This window comes from Pseudomassariella vexata, assembly GCF_002105095.1.
Source record: "Pseudomassariella vexata strain CBS 129021 chromosome Unknown BCR38scaffold_6, whole genome shotgun sequence".
Taxonomy (NCBI): domain Eukaryota; kingdom Fungi; phylum Ascomycota; class Sordariomycetes; order Amphisphaeriales; family Pseudomassariaceae; genus Pseudomassariella; species Pseudomassariella vexata.
The window spans coordinates 1,680,947-1,702,353 of record NW_024467961.1 but is presented as its reverse complement, the minus strand read 5'-3'; the positions used below and the strand labels follow the sequence as shown (position 1 = coordinate 1,702,353).

At 50.2% G+C, this 21,407-nt stretch overlaps 6 protein-coding genes across 6 annotated transcripts; 2 read left to right on the top strand and 4 right to left on the bottom strand.

Moving 5' to 3' along the window:
- Nucleotides 1-312: 312 nt before the first annotated feature.
- BCR38DRAFT_474184 (CDC45-like protein) lies at nucleotides 313-3,564 on the bottom strand. Its single transcript, XM_040862961.1, has 2 exons — nucleotides 2,519-3,564; nucleotides 313-2,463 (listed from the first exon to the last, which is right to left on the bottom strand). The coding sequence occupies exons 1-2, from the start codon at nucleotides 3,278-3,280 to the stop codon at nucleotides 664-666; spliced, it is 2,562 nt and encodes an 853-aa protein (XP_040716410.1). The 5' UTR covers nucleotides 3,281-3,564; the 3' UTR covers nucleotides 313-663.
- Nucleotides 3,565-6,684: 3,120 nt separating this feature from the next.
- BCR38DRAFT_194048 (uncharacterized protein) lies at nucleotides 6,685-7,981 on the bottom strand. Its single transcript, XM_040854033.1, has 4 exons — nucleotides 7,758-7,981; nucleotides 7,413-7,650; nucleotides 7,159-7,324; nucleotides 6,685-7,075 (listed from the first exon to the last, which is right to left on the bottom strand). Exons 1-4 carry the CDS (start codon nucleotides 7,765-7,767, stop codon nucleotides 6,938-6,940), a joined length of 552 nt encoding a protein of 183 aa, XP_040716409.1. The 5' UTR covers nucleotides 7,768-7,981; the 3' UTR covers nucleotides 6,685-6,937.
- A 1,459-nt stretch (nucleotides 7,982-9,440) lies between these two features.
- Nucleotides 9,441-10,548, bottom strand: BCR38DRAFT_484698 (nucleophile aminohydrolase; the record flags this gene model as incomplete). The annotated part of the gene is made up of 5 exons (XM_040863780.1): nucleotides 9,441-9,827; nucleotides 9,880-10,092; nucleotides 10,174-10,268; nucleotides 10,395-10,457; nucleotides 10,542-10,548. The coding sequence occupies 5 exons, from the start codon at nucleotides 10,546-10,548 to the stop codon at nucleotides 9,441-9,443; spliced, it is 765 nt and encodes a 254-aa protein (XP_040716408.1).
- A 794-nt stretch (nucleotides 10,549-11,342) lies between these two features.
- Nucleotides 11,343-12,644, top strand: BCR38DRAFT_457457 (uncharacterized protein; the record flags this gene model as incomplete). The annotated part of the gene is made up of 1 exon (XM_040862043.1): nucleotides 11,343-12,644. The coding sequence occupies one exon, from the start codon at nucleotides 11,343-11,345 to the stop codon at nucleotides 12,642-12,644; it is 1,302 nt and encodes a 433-aa protein (XP_040716407.1).
- Nucleotides 12,645-13,054: 410 nt separating this feature from the next.
- BCR38DRAFT_341706 (uncharacterized protein) lies at nucleotides 13,055-14,052 on the bottom strand (the record flags this gene model as incomplete). The annotated part of the gene is made up of 3 exons (XM_040855889.1): nucleotides 13,055-13,240; nucleotides 13,333-13,697; nucleotides 14,004-14,052. 3 exons carry the CDS (start codon nucleotides 14,050-14,052, stop codon nucleotides 13,055-13,057), a joined length of 600 nt encoding a protein of 199 aa, XP_040716406.1.
- A 3,595-nt stretch (nucleotides 14,053-17,647) lies between these two features.
- BCR38DRAFT_340932 (uncharacterized protein) lies at nucleotides 17,648-18,877 on the top strand (the record flags this gene model as incomplete). Its single annotated transcript, XM_040855822.1, has 1 exon — nucleotides 17,648-18,877. One exon carries the CDS (start codon nucleotides 17,648-17,650, stop codon nucleotides 18,875-18,877), a length of 1,230 nt encoding a protein of 409 aa, XP_040716405.1.
- Nucleotides 18,878-21,407: the final 2,530 nt, after the last annotated feature.

Genomic DNA, 21,407 nt, shown 5'->3' with positions numbered 1-21,407 from the left:
AATCTGATGAGGCAAAAGGTGTGAAGTTAATGCATTAACAACATCTGCCAGTATCAAAGTTGACCATCAGAACCAATTCGAACGAAGGTAGAGTTGCGGGGTCATACGAGTCTAAAAATGCAAGTCAACAACCAAAGGGCACTGTAATGCTTGCTGTTCCTCCGGAAGGGGCCGGAGGCGGCGGAAGACAAGAGCAAGTGAAATATCACGGCGGTGGCAATCCTTGATATTTCAGGACAGCGTGTAACTAGTATGCAGTTCTAGTTGCGACTGGCAGTTTCCAGCTTCATTGGCCTGCCGTACAGTGACTCTGCGTGGAATTATAATTTATTACTTAGATATCATATGATGATGTGCAAGCGCCAATGGGCTGTATGTAGTACATGAAAAGACCGATGCCTATATGGAACCGTTGGAAAAGCATGATCAAGCATGTATATTGTCTCGACCATGATATGTTTGCGTGGAAAAAGCACATGTCGCTACATTGAGTATCCACAGCGACACCAAAAGCCCCAATTCGTCATTATCCATGCATCGTGAGCTCACTCCAATTGTACTGTTCACTCTTATACTTAAGTACCTCAAACCCGAGCCCTTCCATATTCACCGAACAAGCCGAATCGCCTCAACGCCAAGTAGCAATGCTCCCGTAGCCGGATTTCAGCCCACAACAGCCTTCATGCTCAAGCTCTCTAGGAAACCGCCCAAGTCATCTTTGCGCACCTCCACGACGCAGTGCTCAAAGCTATCGATCCTGACGCGGGCATTGGTCTCAGCAATGACGTCCTGGAACGCGCTGCCGAACTTGTTCAGTCCATAGCCGCGCTCCTTTCGGGCTTCCAAGCCTTCGTCTTCGTCTTCCGAATCCGAAGAGTCGCTGCCATCCGATTCTGTTTCGTCGTCCTCTTCGTCATCTTCATCATCACGCTCCGCCTTTCTTGCTGCTCGTTTCTCCTCCCTTATTTTGTATTTTGCTTCGCGCTCTTTGGCTTTGGCTTCTCTCTTGGCAGCCTTGCCTTTGGCACCTTGCCTGTCCAAAAATGCCAAGTCCGGACCGCCTCCTCCGCCCGTGCCAACGACAACGTAGACGCCCCTTTTCTCGTTCAAGCTTGCGACCACGAGTGGTGTGCCACGGCCACCATGCGCCAGTTTCCCCGTAGCATCCTTCTCCTGCTCTGCGAGCGCCTCGCCGATCCACAACGCGAGTTTCGTCAGTGCAGCCGGGTGGTTGAAAAGCGGCGCATCAGGGACGTCTTTGATGACACACATTCGAAACGCGTGCAAGTGTTTGATCTGTCGTTTTCCGAGAAGACTCGTGCCGGTCCGAAATATGGCACGATGTAGGTACTGCGCAGTTGGCAGGCCGGCCTTGAGAGCATCGATATTTTCAAGCGCATCATACGCCTCCCAGAAGCGACCGACCCATTCCTGTGATTCGGCTACGCCACCATCGTCTATGACCTCTGTAACTTGGCTAGATTGGTTCCGGCTGTCATCTGCGATACTTGCACCGTATTTGCCTACTTCCAGCAGAGCACCGATGACAACGCCCACATCCTGTGCTGAGAGCGTAGCACGCCAGCCCCAGCTGCGGACGAAACCCCAGCCGTCTTTAGTGCCAGCGCGGTCACGGCCGTCTGTTTCTGCGGCCGGAACCATGTCGTCAAGATTGTACAAGGAGGCATATTTGAGAAGCTTCGTCCGCAGTTCTTTTTTAAGCATCATGTCCATATGGGTGTAGCTCTGTTTGCATTGCACGAGACTGACGCCCATCTTGGCAAGAAGCTTGTGCAGACGCTTCAAACCACTCTCGCTCCAAATGCGTAGTTTGGCAAAGAGATAAGGAGAGTGTAGCATGCTATCATAGAGAGACCAGTGCCGGATGAGGAGGAATTTGGGCTCAGGCGAGAGCCGGATTGACGTGTCTTCGGGACTGCGAGCTGTAGTTGGGATGATTCCCGCACTTTCGGCTGGTGACACCCGACCATTCAGAGGCGCAAGGTCTGGGGGGTTGAGGCGTCGTACTTCATCTCGTAAGAGTTGCCGTAGTCTCGCGCCGCGCACGCCCATCCAGCCTGTCGAAGATGTCGTATCAGGGCCTCGGACAGTGACCGCAAGACCTGCTGATGATCGACCATAGAGCTCCATTGACGTCACACCCACAATGGTCAGCCAAAGCACGTTATTGTCTTCTCGACCTAGTTCGGACGCCAAGGAATAAATCATGGCCGTGATGGGTTCCGAGTACGAAGCTCCCATGCGGTAGTATTTGCGTAAGACTCCCTCGTGTTCAGCTTTCATACGCAAGAGCTTTTTCCGGAGTGAGCGAGCCGACGGTCGTTTGGGAGGCTGGGCTGCTGAGGGTGGATCTTCTGCGGTGTCAGATAGTATCATGCCAGGGTCTCGTATCGATATCAGGCCGCGTTGAGCTGGACGAGGTGAATCTGGGATAGGCGTCGACTGGAATAGTATAAGCAACCACACTCCAGATTAGCAACTGTGGCAACAAACTTACTGAGTTGCTCCGTCGCCTTTGCCGCGGCCGATCATCATCATCACTGCTTTCCTCATCTGGATCTGACCATGACTTCCTTTTCTGGCCCGGTTTTGGCTGCTGCTCCTCCACCTCATCGTCTGATTCCGAGTCGCTGTCACCGTATATATCGCCGTCGTCTTCGATGTCTGGCATATCCACCAGGGCCAGGTACGCGTCTCGTTCGGTGTCGAGTCCTTCTGCGACGTCACCATCATCGAAGACCACGATGCCACCCTTTCCAGGCTTATATGAACGTCCAATTCGACCTGAGATGACGCCCTCGGGTGCGCGTGCTTGGTAACTTGTCGCTACATCGGAAGCTGGCTCCAGCGGGTATCCTCCAAAGACGTTGCCCAAATTCCACGGCCGATGTGCGTCAACAATCCAGACTTCAACACCGCCAAAACTCGACTCCTCGCCTTCAACTTCCAGACCCAGAATAGTGCCCATGTCCACCATGCCACCGACACCCAGGCACACAACGACTCCTCCACTACCTCCCCGCGTTTCCATCATGGGAGCTACTAGCGCCTGTCCTGCGCGTTCGAGATCGCCATACCCAGCTATCGGATGGATCTTGTGTGGTATGTAATCATGCTTGAGGAGTCGGGTCAGAATGCGACAGGCGCAGAGGGCATCTGGTTCGAGGGCCGCGAGGATGAGGACCGGAGGAGAAAGTGGATGCCGCGTGTTCTGGAGATGTACATATAATTTCGAAATCAATTCGCGTGGCAGATACATGTTGGGCAATATCTGGACGCGTATTTGAGGACTACCAGGCAGGATTCATGGAAGCTGCGGCTGTGAGGTCCTTCGCGCCGAAAGTTATATGGATCTGGAGGAGCAAAACTGCTCACACAACAGGACTATTCGACGTTACCGTGGGCAACTGACATTTAGAAGCAAGAATTGACGCAGGGTTCTGACCATGAGTGCTGTGACGAGGTGTTGCCGAATTACGGTTAGTACAGATGCACCGCGGTGCGAGAAAATAGTTTGAGGTGCGGTGTAAGAATGTGGCAGAGTGTTTATGATAAGAACGCGCCTTAACACAGCAGACGCGACTGAGTGGTTTGCAGGTACTTGCCCAGAAGTATCCTGTATCCACTCTTGCACGGGACATTTCGTTAGACCTCGGGATACAACAACTTGAAGTGTCAATCTTTTTCAGTTCGGACGGGGGTATGCAAATATGCAATTAAGCGAGGACAGGCATTGCATCACCTGTGAGAGGGGGTGCCCAACAACTTTGGCTCATGGTGCCCTGTTCCATTGCAAAGGCTATGGGAAACTTGCTTCAGCTATCCTGCGAGTTGTACTCGCCCTGAGGTTAATTGATTCTGCTTCACTAACATAACAAATAAAGTACACTCATCATTTCCAGATCGGGAGCAAACACTGTCTGAAAAGCAACTTATACTTTGGTCCCAATACTATCCCACCCGCAGGTGGCGCCCTGAGTAGCTTCAAACCTCATTGTTTTAACTCAAGTCAGGATCTCATAATATTGCTCCATGTTTCCCTTTCAGTATTGAACTCTCGAGATGGTTTGAGATGGCAATTTTGATTGTTGCCGATAGTGTTCGTGAGATGGTGATCAGGATCGTTTCGACCCTGCTTCTCCGACGAGAATATTTGCAGTAGCTAATGCTAAGAAGTGACCGTCATACTAGCTGGATGGATTGCATTTATTCTCAGCACCCTCAGAGCAAGGGGCCTTCTCCGCTACCCAATTCCTGCGGGGTATTCTGCCATGTTTGGTCGGACCGTGTGATGCCAAAGCAAACCGGATCTCAGGCCTTGATCACATATCGAGGTTGGTTGTTGCCTGCTGATATTTACTGAAAGACCAACGATGATTTCCAAGCTGGCGGGCCATCCCGCGGATGTCACGGTGCATCCATGATCTTCCTTTACCTCCTGCCTATGTGCTCAACCCATGCAGTGCTTATTAATCATATTTTGCCAAATCTTTGGAGAAGTTCATCGGTTGCATGTTGGTTCTGCCGTATATGATGTATAGGAGCCCCCATGGGCTAGTACAGATCTGCCGGCATCTCATCCTTTTGGAGGCAGTGTAGTGTTCATCCGACAATGGCCATTCATTTCTTCGTCAGCAATTTTCCATGTATTTGATTTCGGCTGCTTGCCCATATGCCTCTAAGTCGCTACCGCGTGGATCAACCTTCTGTCTTTGTTCCTTCCCATATAATTTTCACTACTCCAACATGGCCGAGTCTGGTGCCAAGTCCAACCCAGACTTTGTAGTTGAAGACATTGAGGCAGCCGCTGAAGGAATACCCTACCAGGATGGGTTCTCTCAAGTACTTACTTTGATGCTCCTTAGCCCCTGACGGTATACGCTGAGCAGCAGCGTCGCCCGGCATCACTACGAGAATGGAAGGTACTTGCTAAGTCAGCTAGTGAGTCATTCTCTGGTATTTTTCAATCACATCACTGACCGAGGCTGGTGGTATTCGTAGTCAAGTGATGGAAGTAAGAAGGCAAGAGAAGAGATTCGCAGCATATTCTGGCTTGAAGTTCTTGAAGGCAGACTCCACCTCGCACTTATAGGGAACAACCTTCAGAAGGTGCTTGATGTCGGCTATGGATTTGGCATGTCAGTTTGATTTTCCCTCCGTGTTTTGCGAAATAGACCACTGACATGAACACGTCAACTTACTCAGGTGGGCTATAAATGGTGCCAAGGCTATTTACCTTGCATCTGCTCAGATACACCGGTAACACTCGACGACAGCAGCGGAGAAGTATCCGGAGGCGGATCGAGTTTCAGGAGTACAACCTCATATTCTACTGTCATGATGGAAGCATGACTGCCGAAGAGACTCCATATGGATAAATACCGCGACCTCTATGTACCAATATTCCAGTACCATGCAAAACATATCGACTTTTCTCTAGAACGCCACAAGAGTTAGAGACCGCGGGCTCCACCAACGTGCGCTAGGTTGTCTATAAGATAACTATGGGCGTCTGGGCCAAGGACCCCGGGTCGAGGTATCTTGGTTTCCTCATGGCTGAGACGGTGTGAGAATCATTAGGCTTCTATGGTCGGCTGATGGATCAAGTCAGGCATGACCCAGAGCGATAGCAACGCCCTGGTTTTGGACTTTGAGGATTGCCTCGTGGATAACAGAGCGCATTCATACGTCAAGATCTGCTTTGCTTTAGGCCAGAGGCCGCTTGATGCACATTGGGCCGGTATGGTAGTTTTTTTCGTGTTTTCTGTAGCGATTTTACTGATTTAGGATTTACGATAGATGGTTCGAAGCCTAGCCTGCCATGTTCTATAATATGAATCAGCCACTTCGGTATGTTGTCGTCGCCCCTTTTCCCCTAACGTACTATGATTCAGCCTCCTTTTAATCCTGCCTCACCTCTCTTTTTCCAAACTGGGTCATAGATTGTGACTGTAATGATTGAAGTACTGAAGCCTTATACTTATTTGGTTGTTTGTCGTTCTCTACCCCTTTTATGTGAACAATGTTCCGGACCAGCTGGTACGCTACTTAGCCATGGTTATTGGTCCAAGTCAGCTTGATTGGCGAGATATCAGCGCTTGGGTGAATGCAGATTAGCTTAAAAAATCCTTTATGCCGGGTGATCGACCTAGGCCGCTCCACATGTGGTCAACGATGTACTACTGAATATGCATAAGGATGAGCCGGTTTCATCTCATACCTTGTCGACATACCATTAGTCGCTTGTATATACAGCTTTCCTGCTTGAATAAACCTAAACAGTCCGTACTTGGAACTCGTACACGTCGGCAACGGACAGGGAATACCGTAGCAAAGCACTATCAGTGTACCTGAAGTGTTCTCTAACCACACCTCGTCATGTTCAAAAGCCCTAATAAGTAGTTCAGCAATCTATCAACATTGAGTAGGAGAGCGCCTTGTATATGGATGCTAAAAGACCTGCAGTAAGCTCCGGCTAGAAAGAGTCATCTGATATTCCCAGCTATACTTGTAGTTGGTAACGAAATAGTATAAACACAGTTAGTACGTCTTAGGAAAACAATTTGCCATTCCAAGCACGTTGGAGTACAGTATCCCAAGCATCAGATACACACTATCGTCTTCATGGAGTAGTTAGGATGTGAGCTTTGAAGCCCATTCATTCTCTATTTCATAGCACCGCATCAGCAGCTTCGGGTTTCGCTGATTGGTATATACAATAAGTGCAACGTCTTCCTCAAAACCTAATGATGGAAGTAGATCTCTGCACCAGGCAGTCTTGTCTTCCTTTCGCTAACAAGGAGATTGCATCTCATATTCCTCGGTCTCCTTTCGTCGTGTATGTTCGTATTACCGGAAGACTTTCTAGGTACTCGCAAGATGATGCTGGAGTTGATTTCAAATATTTTGGTGCTTTTTAAGTGGCCCTCGGCCGTGAGCGTACCCAGCGCTGGACGGCACGCAGGCTCGGGTCTTCTGCCGTCCAGCGGCTCATAGTCATATCCGAGGCTTGCAGTTGACCGTATATGGTATTGTCGGCGATCTGTGCGAATTCCTTTACATGCAAATGATTGTCAGCCCCCTCTACTCATCCCTGTAACCTCCCGGGTCAGGGGCTAGCCTTTGATTTCTTCTTACATTGCGCAGTTGCTCGTCACATGCTCTCAGTTGTCGTCTATGAGCCGTGCTGGGTCTGTTGCCCTGGAGAATATGGTCTCGATACTCGACCCAGCGTTGTGCCGCAGCCTGGCGGAGGTAGATCTTCTGTGCCTCGTGTCGTCGGGCGTAGGCGTCGAGAGCCACTCTATCAAGATTGCAAGGGTCAGTTCTATCCACAACAGTACCATCCATCTTATGTATTACCGTTATTGTGTTTGGAGATCATGACGCACTGTTTTAATTCGGCCTTGGCCTGCTCTTCCTCGCCGCCCGTCGTTTCCGGGACCGAAGTGTCAGCGGCACAGTTGAGGATATGTTGGCCGTCCAGGGCACACTGCCGCAGAGCTGCCCAGCCTTCCGTGTAGTAGTCTTCCGAGTTAGCCGGGTCTACCGGTGCTGCCGCGATGTAGTACTGCAGGGTTCGAAAGTCCGAGAGGATCTCGGCCACCCGTGCCGTGCGAAATTCGTTGTCTTGAAGTTTGGCAGGTTAGGCAAAAATGTCTATACAGCAACAGGAGGCATCCTCATAGTGCGAATTGGGCATTGGAAACGCATATCATCCCGCGCCTTATACTTACAGCCATCCATGGTTTATTGACAAGGCGCTTGCGGCAGCAAGTGGATGCGATAGAGTAATTGGGTTCGGATCACCGGTAGCCAGAAAGGACAAGCACCTTAAAACAGCTGAGGAAAACGCTAGGCCCAATCATCAAAAGGAGCCAAACAAGACACAACAAAACTCCGAGTTCAGAACAAAAGGGGCAATGAGCGACGAGACTGCCGAAGTTTGTAGACTTCTGTCGATGGCATTGGGCTTGAGGTTTCGTGATAGAAGTGATCCTCATGGTGGCGGCGGAGTCTCTCGCTTTTGTATTATGGGATATCTGACCACGAGTATTGTGGACGCTTCAGAAGTTATCACGAACTCTTGCATCGAGGAGGGTTAGCCCCCGTTAGGAAGTGGAGATAGTTGCTTGGTCATCCCCGTTAGGGTGCAGGAGAAGAGTACATCATAGTCAGCTCGCGTCTTGAATTTCATGGCAACAGACCATCTCTACCAGATCAGACATAATATCTGGCCTCTCATTCGCAAAAGACAGTTGCAAGCTCAAACCTGTATATCCTGACAGAGCTGGAAGATGCATCATTGGTCCCGTCTTAGTTGCCGTTGGGAAAACCAGACCCTGGTTCACCTGGGAGGTTACGTGCAGGCACAGCACCAATCTAACTTCTCGAAGCTGCACGCCACTGCGGGCACGATAACGTTTGCCGTCAATGGCTGGCAGAGTCAATGAGTCGGTAACCAGCACAAGGTACCCAGCAAGTTGGCCGTAACAGTTGTGGAGAGAAATCATATAGTAGTGCCCACTGGGAAGCATTGTCGCGAAGAGAGCCTGCCTCCTGGGCGATAATGGGGCAGCCAGGGCCACTATTCAGCAACGCCACCACTGCAGCTTTTACCCCAAAGCGGAAACGCCGTCAGGCGCAGATGGGTAGAGTTGTGTGGAGGTTATGAACAATAGGATAGAGCTAGCCAATCAAGACGCGCAGCCGCTTCAGGTCGATGGCTGGCACGTTTTTGGCGCAGCTGAATGTATATTTTCGTACGAGTCGCCCACATTGGGATAATCAGCCCCCACGAGCCCAGCTTTTGTTTTGCATACTCGACAGAATCAAGCCAAAAAGTGCTGTCTCATGGATGCCCAGCTGGGATAGTATGGTCACTGCGCCATCCTGATGTCATGTGCCTTCGGATCGACGAGGTACCACGCTTACGGGTTGTTGGCGTATACAGTTTCGCAGCATGCGTAGCATCGTCGATGGAGATGATTAGTTTCTGAAGCGTGAAAACACTCACTATGGGACTAGCCGTAGAAGAAGTTGACGCCGCCACCCTCATCCTATTGCTCGCCCTATACTATGCCACACCGGTTCCACGAGATGTGGCTTTCCTGATGGCTGCAGCTGAGGAAGCCACCATCGTAAGGCTGATCATCTCGATAGCCTCAAGCCCTTGGCTAGAGCCATGGATGGCTGTGCTCGAGTGACTGCATATTTGACCTGGGCTTCGGATCCGACCGCTTCGAAGAACACTCAGTCCCATGCTGAACGGGTCTATTGGGATATCGCACTAGTAACACACGAGGGATGGGCAACACATAGGACTTGCACCCCACACCCTCTAGATTATGCTGCCAAGCTGGCGAGCCAATCGACATCTCTCCTTGCCACCAGCTTTACGCCGCAACCGCCTCGCCCCCCTAGTCCTTCTCAGCAATGGCCTGTAATCTCTCATCGATCTCATCTTCTGTGAGGGTCCTGAAGTTGGGGTTCGGCCCCTCCTTGCCGTCTGGTTGAGGGCCTCCAACGATTCCGATCTCAATCTCACCCTTCTTGAAGTCCATGCTAAGAACCGTGCTGAGAGTGGTGATGGCCAATTCCACGACGTCTTCCCACGTTCCCTCTGCATGATCCTTGTTCTTGAGCTTCTTCTCGAGATGATTGAGCGCCTCTTGCTGCTTGGGTCCCGCAGCCGTGCCCTTGTAGCCGACATAGTAACCTGCAGGGTCGCACTTGAAAAGTTGGGGTCCAAATTCGGAGTCCAAGGATATCAAGGTCGTTGCTACGCCGTAAGGTCTCATGTACGCCTATGGTTGACGTGAGCAAAGGCCGTAATTTGAATGAACCACCGGTACTTACTCTCTGAGTGTAGACTTGGCTGATGTTGGCCAGTCTCTTAGCCAAGACGTCGCATGGCATTTCGTATCCGAACTTGTATCTGAACTCAGCAGCCTCACCCTGGGCACGCTGCGCAAATGCACGAGCATCTGCAATGGAGCCGGTCATAACGCAACCAACGGACGGCGAGATCTGGAAGATGTGCGACACAGACGAGGGATCGATCAGTTTATCCTGGCAATATTGGTTAACTTGAGACTTAAAGGTGTGCCCAAGACAGCTGAGCAGCGAGTAATGTGTCGCAACTTGACTTACTGGGACCTTCTTCTGTGACAGCACCACGGCGCAATCCTTGCCTCGGACACCTATCGCCATGATGTTCGCCGCTGTGATTGCTTTGAAGGCATATTCTGCATCGACTCGAGTCAGCTTACACCGCGCCACACATGCCCAACGTTGACTTGATCGCAGCCCCAATCACAAGTGACCTAGAAACCAGGCTCGACAACGTTGTAGTCAAACGGAAGCCCACATACCGACTTGATACAGTCTACCCTGCTCGGAGAAGATAGTGATATGTCGGTCGTATCCTGCGCTGCCTGTGACGATGATGTTATGTTAGCAGTGCGGTACCAGTTGGGGGGGGGGGAGTGGCTGAAGACGAAGCGGTAGAGCTGGCGTACCCGACATTGTGAAGAATGGACGACGGATTCAAGAATTCAAAATATGGTGAATCGGGCACGTATCGAGCAAGTAATTTGTGCAGCTGTTCGTCGTCGAGGTGAGTGATGATCTGAAGTTGCGAACGTAACAAGGCGGCCGGACGACAGTGAGCTCTACCCTAGCCTAGCTCTGAGACGCGTGCTGGAGCTTCAGCCTGGCCAGCTACGAATGGCAGCTCTGGCCGAGCCGGTGCCTTCCCTTCCAATTGCCAAGATTTCGTTACCAAACCAGCTTAGCTCAGCGGTAAATGGATCATCTTTGCTTCCGCAGTGGGTCATTTCTATCGTCACTGCCCCACCGGCCTAAGGAAAAGTTCAGATTCCCTGCAAGTGTCTCTGCTCACAATAAGGCGGCATCCATTGGCGATCCAACGTTCTGGAGCCCAGAGGATAAAAATTAGTATCCACGGTTGTTTTACAGGACTGACCTTGCAGTGGCTCACAGCAGAAATCTCTGATTCAGTGCTGCTGGTCTGCGTCGTTCTGAAGACACCACCCTATCACAACCATTGCAAGCTCCGAAACAAGCTTGCTTAAGCCTAAATTTACAAGACATCTCGATACCTCGACAAAAAGGTGCATCCACTACCATAACTGGAGCCAACGAATCGATCAGTCGCAGATACCTTGTTGCCATTGGAAGAGAAGTAGCACTGCAAGCAGTATTTCTAGCCGTGATATTCTCTTGCATCTGTTCTGTACACCTGTCTGCCTGCCTCTCATATCATTTGTCTGGGCGCATCTCTCGTCATGTCGTCTCCCATGCTCTCCACTGGGAACGCGCCAACGCAGCGAGTTCCTGCGTGGAAGCGATTGGGTCTCAAGCTCAAGCCTGCATCTGAGCACCAAAGTGAGGGCCTGGCGCCGCATACAAGTACGGCTCATTCTTCGGGCACTTCTGCTTCAGTGCCCAAAAGTCACGGATCGCCGCCCGGTGCCTACGGTGCTGTCAATGCCGCCAAAAGGAAACCTTTTGGTGCCCCTGCGTCAGACCATTTCGCAAAAAAGGCACGACAGGACAATTTTAACTCTACCGCGACTCATCACTCTTCCCTGAAGAAGAAGAAGTCTGTTTCATTTGCGAAGGACCCCGAGGCCTTATCCTCCCCTGCGACAAACGGAAAGCAAAACACGAATAAGCAAAAGCGGACATCCAACAAGTTGCCTGCCAAATCTCAACCGCAGAGACAAACTGCCGTCAACCTGGGGCCTGCGCTCGACTATTTGCGGCAGTGGCACAAGGCAAGAGACCAGTGGAAGTTCAGTAAGCTGAAGCAAACTAAGCTGCTAGAAAACGTGTTCGCCAACGAAACCACTATCCCGGCCGTTGACATCAATACCTTCTACGACTACATCCGAACGCTCAAGGGCTACGGCAGAATTCGATTGAGAGAGACCGCTACCGAACTCAAGGAGAAGGACATGGAGCAGGGCCCCGCAGGCTTCTCGGCATCCTCAGACGAGGTTGCGAAGAAAAAGCAGGAGGAGTATGATGCAATACTTGAAAGCTACCTACGACAAGAACGGACACCAGAGAAGCGCCGGTTCGACGAAATGGAGTATGTGCTCCGGACCGCCGACATGGAGATGCAGCGACGAGTTGTTAAGCGCATGCGAGCAGAAACCGTCCTTGAGGAACTCGAGGCCAGTGAAGAAGATACAACAAGCACGACCACGACCACGACCACATCTACGACAACAACTGGCACAGCAGGGGAGGCAAGGGAGGCAAGGGAGGCAGGGGGGTCTATGACCAATGAGAGCCGTATAAGGTTAAGCGATGGCACGCTCAAGCGGAAGAGAAGCAGGAAATCACGCACCGCTGACGTTGTCGAAACCGAAACAAGCAGCTCTGAATCCGATTCGAACACCAGTGATAGCTCATCAGAGGACTCAGAGGACTCAGAGGACTCAGAGGATTCAGATGATGAGGAGGAAACCGATGTCAATCTGACAGCGAATGACTCCGATGAATCATCCTCCAGTAGTTCATCGTCATCCTCAGAGTCAGATTCAGATTCGGACGAAGGTGGCGCGGCTGGCGCAGACAGGAATGATCAATAGCAAACATGTGAACCGTGCTGGTTGATCAGGTTGAGTATCAGATACCCTACCAGAATGGCCACATGGCGAAAGTCACCTAAAGGGTTTTGAGACAAGTGACTGAAATATTACAGCACGTCCATCCGTAGGGGAGCTACTTCAATTAAGGTACTCGGATGTTACGCTCATAGACAAGTGCTACACATCAACGGCGAATCAACTGGGGAATCACATGCGATGCCCTCTGGTTCAATGGTCAACTCCCCTTTTACCATGCATTCCGGAAACCAAACACCCTTGACGCCTTGTCCCTATTTATGCCTTCGTATACGTACAATGTTAAACATCAATAATATGAAGGTACAGCCTTCATCGTGTTCTGCGTATACATTTAACGTGACGGAAATTCGCATTCAGAATCCCTGAATTGACTAAACGTCGTCGATAGGGTCTTCCAGGTATTCATAGTCGTCTTCCGGCGGAAGCAAATACGCAGATGTCCCGAGAACGATGGCGAGGAGCACCGATACGCTGGCACTAACGGTGCAGAGAATCCACGAGTAGTCCAGCTTCCATCCTGGCACAGTGAACATCTGGTCGTGGTCGAAGAGGTAGGCCTGTGGAGTGTTAGACATGCCCTGAAGCGAAAGCAGTCGTATCTGCGGCCCCTGTCCACAAAGGCTTCGTGGTCAAATAGAGCACAACTTACAATCAGACCCATGCCAAAGAACTCGATGACAGCATCAGCCAACAACAATCCCCCGATTAGCTTCCAGCCCTCCTCGCGCTTGTACTTCCCGCCGGCCATGACGACGACGAAGGAGACGGCGGTGGCGAGCTCGACGATGGTGGCAAAGGACATCAAGAAGCCGCTGCTCCGCCACATGCTGCAGAAGAATTGGTCACCGCGGCAGTCATCGTCATCGGGGAAACGGCGGCAGTTGGGGTCTGCGGTCGAAGAGCACGACTGGTGCAGGCCCATGTGGTGGCTGAAAGTCGCGTTGGTGTTTTCGGCCGACACCGTGTAAGTAACCCAGTTGGGCGTCAGTATCGATGTTATCGTCATGACAGTGGCTGCCCAAGGGGAAGAAGGTATGTTAGCATCATTGTCATCCCGTGGTAGGTGAGCTGATGATGTTGAGGGTGAAATGGGAGGGGCGATTTATTGTTGGGTCGCACATAGCTAGGACCAAAGAGCATCGACGAAGCCATTCCACCAGCATGAGCAAGCACACTTGCGCCCTTACTTCTCAGCAGGCCACTTGAGTACATCGCGAAGCACGAATAGCTACTTGGCTCGCGGCCCCGGGTGAAGGCGTGCGCTATGGTGGGTCGGCGGGCGACCGTGAGAGATGCAATCGGAACAGGGGCATGACGTACCAGCGACAAAGACACCAAGCGCCACGCTGTAAACAATCATGCGAGTCATGATGGGCGATTGAGTCGAATCCTCGATTCCTACGCTATCCTTCTGCTATGTATTCCTTCAATTCGAGGGTGTTCAGTTTGGTATCCTCATATCAGTCTTTGTCGGGAGGTGTCCTCAAGTTGGTCTGGTGCTTGTGCCGATAATAGGAGTGTAGTGTGGTGTGATATGCACCTTGGAGAGAGAGATCATGGATTACGCATTTTGCTGAGGCGCCACTAGAAATACCAAACAGGCAGTTGCGTCGAGTTGTGTCGCAGGTCATTGATAGTGCATCGCCGATCCTGTGGCTGGTGCACTAACATACCGAAACAATTGCAACAAACCCGGGGTGTATCAGAGCTTCCCAGCTTATCATAGGCAGCTGCAACCGTTCATCGGAGCTTGGCCTACAGAAACCCCGTGCTTGCGGGTAGGTGAGATGTCGTGTCTGTGTGCGACGAATTGCGACCGCTTATCTTATCTCGTCAGCCTGCTTGCCAGGACTCTATTTGGCGATCGGCAGCGAAGCCAGCCTTTTCGGTTTACGAGATACGATCGTCGTCGACCAAGTGGGCGGCATCAATGTCGTCACATAATTGCCGGGGTTGCCACAGCATCTGCAGATCATCTGGGGAGAAATCCAAGTATCATCATGCCGCGAGCAATCCTACAATATCAGTGTACAAAGTGGTTCGAGGCTCAATTCACTCAGAGCATCCCACATCATTGCTCCACGACCCTCGTGGGCTAACACAACGGCATTGTTTTACCAATTACACCCTGTAAAATGATGGAACGGAGGAATGGCTCCAATATGGGAGGCTAACATCGATACTCCGAGATCCTGTCACCGCTTCGAGTGTCATGGCTCTAATTCGAAGTATCCTTATTAGTACTCGTCTATTCCATTGACATAGGAGCTGAGGGGCAGTTACACCAGAGATACATGTCGACACCCATAGGATATTTTTTTTAAATACGCTGTAGGTGTTAACCCTCGGTCCCCCTGCAAGTTTAAGGGGCTATAGATGATATAGCGGGTTCTTAAGCCATGTCGGGCGGTTATACAGGTAAACTTGTAGCCAAACAACTACTAAAGCTCCTGTCCCTCCCTAAGTATGTGCTAGGGCCCCTGCCTGAACTACCGATAAGTGTGGTAATGTGGCACTTAAATTCGTCCTCAGGGGTGGGATGCTGCTGATGTGCACAAGATACTCGACTAATTTTTGTCGCGGCAAGTCGTAGTATCTGCTAATTGGGGTTCTCGTCGAGCGTATACATCTCAACCATACGCTCAAGTGGATAGACCGTAACGTGGGCTAGACGCTCGCAAGAATCGCGGCGAGAGGGCGTGCTACACCCCTTCTATCGTGAGGGGACGGGTTCACCGACGAGCGTTATCGGATAGCCTAGGTCCGATAAGGGGCCGGATTAACGATTCGAATTCTGGACCGGCTGTCGAGTTATATTCCGCCGACATAGTGCTTGACGGTCGAATGGCTAGGATGCTCGTAATCCTAAACTGCACCAATCTTCCTATTATCGCTAGGTAGGCGAAGTCAACAAGGCGGGCAGCGCGCCGTAAGGGTTGACTAAACCCCCTTGTGTATCAGCTGCGGGATTCGAACCCGAAACTCGTCACCGACCCAAGTGGGTGAGGCTCAAATCGGGACTTATCTACCAGCGAAGTGGCCAACTACACCAGCCGACTGAAAAGACCGAAACGAGATCCTAGTTCGTAGCTAAAGGCAGCATGATAGAATATGTAATGCTGATATAAATGATTGACCACATTGATAACCTTGAACAAGTCCAACCAACACCAGATTTCTCACCGTTCGAATCACGAATTGTTTTGGGTTTCCAGTGCCGCAGCGCGCGATCTCAAGATCTCCACGACAAAAACTTCCCAGTCCATGGGATGAAGGTTTAGCATAAATAATGGAAGGATTATGGAGTTATTTGCGGTAATTCAGACCAAAGCCAAGCCGCGATGCCCACAGCAACGTGTCCATCTATAATGATACTTATCTAGCGCGCAACGCAAAAATGGAGACGTGATTTCATGAGCGTAAGAGTTTCGACCGGCTGAATAACTGTATGAGGCTCGTGGAAACAGGCCATGTGTGTCTTGCAGTGCGGAGCTTACGCAGCAGTCTCGACGGGAGCAGAAGGCAATGAGATTGCGAAAGTTTCGGGAAGCTGGAGCTAACAAAGGCCTTGGCTGCATGGATAATGGACAATGGGACAATGGCCAGGTGTGTGCTACTATATCCCAAGTCTGTATATTTCACAGACTTAATTGACTTTTATAATCCATATCTTAGCAGGGCGTACCACACCGTCGGACAAACTCTGTCGAGCTCAGCAGTGGCTGCTTCCAGTGCTTGGCTGACTTCTGCCATGTGAAGCGATGGCCGAAGCAGGGAAGTCGATGCATCATCACCCTGCCCCCACCAAGACCACTACCCTCTTTTGATTTTACCACCATGGAAACGCGCGATGGGGACCATGCTCATGATTCAACATCTGTGATTGGGATCTCGTCGGGGCAATTCAAAGGTGTCCAGGATCAGCACATACCGCGCTACGCCGTCGATATGTCGAGATAGGCTGGCACTTGCGCATTACGCTTCCAGCATCGAATCATGCCCGGACCTGTCTCGCCCAATCCTTACGTTGTCTTCTGATGCCTGATGGACACCTCATGCGGGTCATGCTGCCTATAGCTACGAACTAGGATCTCGTTTCGGTCTTTTCAATGGTCTCCCTCTACTTCATTAGCATGCATGTAGGGCAAAAGTAGGGTAGTATCTCGCACTTCGCACAGGATGCACGTCCGAAGCTACTTACACGATATAGAGACGGTTCGGCACAAGTCCAGATCACGCAAGAATGCACCCACCAGGCGTGACGGTAAAGCCCGAAAAGACCCTAATTGCGGTCGACCGACCTGCATTCCTTGACCTACCGTATCATGATTCATCAGGAATATATAAAAGAATCCACCAGATACGCTTATTTTGTAATTGCATTTCTTCTTTGAGCTAGCTCGCCATTGCACCCCCAAAGGTTACTACCAGAGACGGTGGTCTATGCGGAGACCGGGCAGGCCGTCCATCTATTTACAGTCGATGTGGTCTTCACAGTTTCTTGTCGCATTCTGAGATTCTACCTTCATCCTTCTATACTGTCGCCCGTTTCACCGGTTAGGCCCTTGAACCAGGACATGCGCGTTTCGAACACCATCGGATCTAGGGCAGCAATCGGATAGATCCTCTTTTCTATTCGTGCCATATAGGGCCCCACCCTAGTGATTCTGCACAAACAGACTTACGTATACTCGTGTCCAAGACTGAAACGGCGGCCAATTTATTTCTGGCAGAGATTACTCTGACTCCAGTATCAACACTGTCGACACCGTAAACGGATATCAAATATGGGGAACTGAAGTCAGCTCGCGACAAGGGAGTGCTCAGCACCCTGGGATATACCCGTGGGAACATTTATCACGGGCCACAGAGTTACCTTAAAGAGTGCCTTGGAGGAACTCGATCCTGTAGTTCGTCAAAACCACCAAGCGTTGCAAATTTCGGAAGGAACAACACCCAGTAAAATGGTTGAACATCATCCCGTACAGACGAGCGCCGTCTACCTATGCGGCTCGGCGCAACGCCCACTCGTCGCTCCCCCATCACCTCCTTCCCCCATCACACCAAACGCGACACGGCCCGCCACGCCAATCGAAGAGCTTTGCCTAGACGACGAACCAGCGACAGACAAGCTTGTTGCTGCTGCCGATGCCCACGCAAAACAAAGAATTGCTGGGGCAGTTCATGTATTGAATACCGAGGCAACGTCCTTGCGGAATCTTACTCATCTATACGAATCGGATCCGACCACGGCGGAAGGTTTCAACTCAGCTATAGAAACCATTACAAGATATAAGGGAGGACGGGGCAAAACCGTCTTCATCGGAGTGGGAAAATCGGGCCACATTTGTAAGAAACTTGTGGCCACGTTTAACAGTCTTGGCGTCCATGCCACATACCTCCATCCGACCGAGGCTCTGCATGGCGATTTGGGCAAGATTGGTGAACACGACACCGTCCTCTTCGTCACATTTTCTGGAAAGACACCCGAATTAATCCTCCTCTTGCCACACATCGATGCGGACTTACCCACCATAGTGCTCACGTCTCACACGAAACCCGACGAATGCGAGTTGATACGACAGCGTCCGGGCATGATATTGGTCCCGGCTCCAATTCATGAATCGGAAATGGCATCTTTCGGGGTTTCTGCACCGACAACATCCACTACAATGGCACTTGCAGTTGGCGATGCCCTAGCTGTGGTTGCATCGCAGGAGTTACATAGCAGCGTCGCGGCACTGTTTGGACGCAATCATCCCGGTGGGGCTATTGGTGCCACATACCAGAAACCGCAACGCATAAAGGACCTGATCATTCCTATCTGCGACATCACGTCGGTTTGCTCATACACTGAAGACATGCGAGGTGCCGACGTGCTCAGAGCTGGCTACGATTCTCCTACGGGATGGGTGCGATACGGCGACTTACTAGCCTCGCCTTGCCGCATCCGTCGGCTCGACAGTCTGGACCTAATCAAGCCAACCCGTGATATCCCATGGCTCGGCGCAAGCCGGGAAGAATGGATCACTATTGCTGCAGACACACGTATATCGCAAGCATCTGAGTGGATAAGGGATATGCGGTCGTCTCCAGAAGACCCCTGCGACGAGCATTCCATTCTCGCTGTTATAGATGAGAAGGATATTGTTGGCGTCTTAGAGGCGGGCCAGCTATTAGGGTGGCGAGACTGAGTGACGTGATTGTTTCATCTCATTTTACTGCGCCTGGATCCGTTCTGCTGCGTCGCACTTCATAGCGGCAACAGGGAAAAATTGCTTTTGCGTGAGAATTACTGACGCTGGGCCAGAGCGATCTCTTCCCATCAGTTGGGTGATGGTAAAAACTGGGGCATGAATGTTTGGCAGAATTGCTTGGTAAAGCTTGGTTCGGTATTACTTGTTTCGCGCTATGGTAATGGCACATAAAGAATTTTGGGCACCGTGCGGCGGTTAGAGTAATTTCATGTTCTAGAAACTTGATGACTATTCGCAAGAACATCATGAATTTAAGTGCAATACGTCTACCAATTACTAATTCGCACGCAAAGTAGTGATTTGGCGCATGCGAATTACCCTGATATGAGGTGATATATATTTTCATTGCTAACCGCCGGTCCCCTCCTACGGTATCCACAATTTCAACAATATCAATCTAATTATTCTACAATCTTTATTAATTGATTACGTGACCTAGTCCTCCGCTCTTTTACTTTCCTACATTCTATATGTTGCGATTAATTCCTTATATACCTACCTGTGGAATTGGTGGTCTAAGGTCACATGAGATACAGGCAAGATACATGTGTGCCCCCTGTACTTTCCTTCTTCACCTTCGTATGTTGTCGGAATGCCAATACCAGTACGACCCCACACTACCAAGCCTACTAGCAGGACTATTCGTTATTTCTTTTTAATCTTGTTTACTTTGCTGCCCGACAGAAGCCTACGGCTTATGAAGGTAATGAAGTAGACTAGCTACTGTGTGTGAAAAGATAGCATGGGCCTATGCCTCTATACTAACCCCTAGGCTATTGAGGCCTACAACGAAGGGTAATCTCCGTCTCGCTTTTACATCAGTAAATACTAAGAATTGTTCCCTCGTAACGACATTATCTACAAGCTGTTTTCGCACCTAAGCAGTTTTCGTATAATACTTACCACTTTAATCTCCTGTCTTACTACCTGAAGAGCGGGCTAATCATCCGGGGACTAAGGGTGAAGGTAGATATATTCCGAGACTATATGCCTAATACCTAGTGCCCCCGCTGCCTAGGCTTCTCTCACAACCACAGTGAGTGTAAAGAGAAGCCGGCTTGCAAGTACTGTGCCCAGAATCACTTGTCTTATAAATATAAGTGCAAAGCCTGTAGCTACCTAGTAGCCCTCTACGCCAACTATAAAGGAGACTACGAGGTACTTATTTAGTATTTACGGACATAGAAGTGAGACAGAATTTACCCTTCTTTCTAGGCCTTAACAACCTAGGACTTAGAGTAGGGGCACAGACCCTACTACATTTTCACACACAGTAGCTAGTCTACTTCACTGCCTTCATAAGCCGTAGGCTTCCATAAGGCAGTATAATAAATGAGATTAAAAAGTTATAAAAAAAGGAAATACGAAAAGTATCTCTAACGGCGCCGTTTTCCTTTCATAGGCTAGTCTCTTAGCCACAGTTCGGGCAGTTATTAAATCTGATCCGAGATTACGTGTATATGGCTATGCGATATACTTGGCTCCGGCTTTGCCACCACTGCACGCAGTCTCGTGACTAACTACTTGCTACCACCATGATGAGGCAGGCCTACTCTATTCCAGGCTTGCTATCACCCGGCCAGTCGAAGGACCTATCGCAGGCCCCTTGCTGGCTCTGTCGTTCCGGTGGCGCCTCACTCGGTCATAAGTGGACTGGCATTCCATTTGCCCTCGTAGCGGGCTTGTTTGTGTGTAGGTTTTTGGCGATATCCTTTGTGAGGCTATGACGATGTTATTGTAAAAGAAAAGAACGGAAGAAGGGGATATTAAGATCAAGGGACAAGGCAACACCTAAACTAGACCAGGAGAAGGGATCAGACGTTAGCATTACGCCCTCAGCCTCTTTAATACAGGCAAGCTAGGCGCCTACTGCCAGTTTCTCCACATACACAGCGATGTCACTGATACTACTTGCCAAACTGAATATTCAAGTATTACGACAATATCAGCACTGTTGTCTCTAAATTAGAACCTAGGGGAGTAAATCTTCCTTACTATACACGCTACTGAAGTAAATAATGACATACAACATATAAAATACCATTATGAAATTTTTATTATAGTTGGAAACCCGCTGATATTAAGAATAAGGGGGGGGGGGGGGGGGAAAGGTTGTGTGATTCGAAATGGAATTCAATGAATTATCCTTCCAGCGGAATATTCAGTAGCCAAGCACGTCTGACATGGTGTACCGAAGATGACATCCGGCCATCGGGTCAAGTGCTTTATTGAATATGTGTCAATGTAGCGTTTAGAATGAGTAACGAGGAGTCTAATACGTAAGGGCTCTAATAGGGGTAGATTAACATTATAGTTTTATCACTTACTTTATACCTATTCAGTATTAGGTAGTATATATAAGGGACGAGGTCCCCGGCATTTCATAGATAGACAGTCTCTACTTCAGCAATTGGTCTAGGCATCAATCTAACCCGTTAGTGAGGCACACTGCCTTAACGACTCTATT

What these genes read in the sequence shown, in the direction of transcription:
- BCR38DRAFT_194048 (XM_040854033.1), bottom strand. An exon ending in GCCAAGGCCGAATTAAAACA is followed by an intron (nt 7,325 to 7,412) that starts GTGCGTCATGAT and finishes CAATCTTGATAG; the next exon opens with AGTGGCTCTCGACGCCTACG. An exon ending in GTGACGAGCAACTGCGCAAT is followed by an intron (nt 7,076 to 7,158) that starts GTAAGAAGAAAT and finishes TTGCATGTAAAG; the next exon opens with GAATTCGCACAGATCGCCGA.
- BCR38DRAFT_474184 (XM_040862961.1), bottom strand. Translation starts at nt 3,280, where the DNA reads ATGTATCTGCCACGCGAATTGATTTCGAAATTATATGTACATCTCCAG. An exon ending in AAAGGCGACGGAGCAACTCA is followed by an intron (nt 2,464 to 2,518) that starts GTAAGTTTGTTG and finishes ATACTATTCCAG; the next exon opens with TCGACGCCTATCCCAGATTC.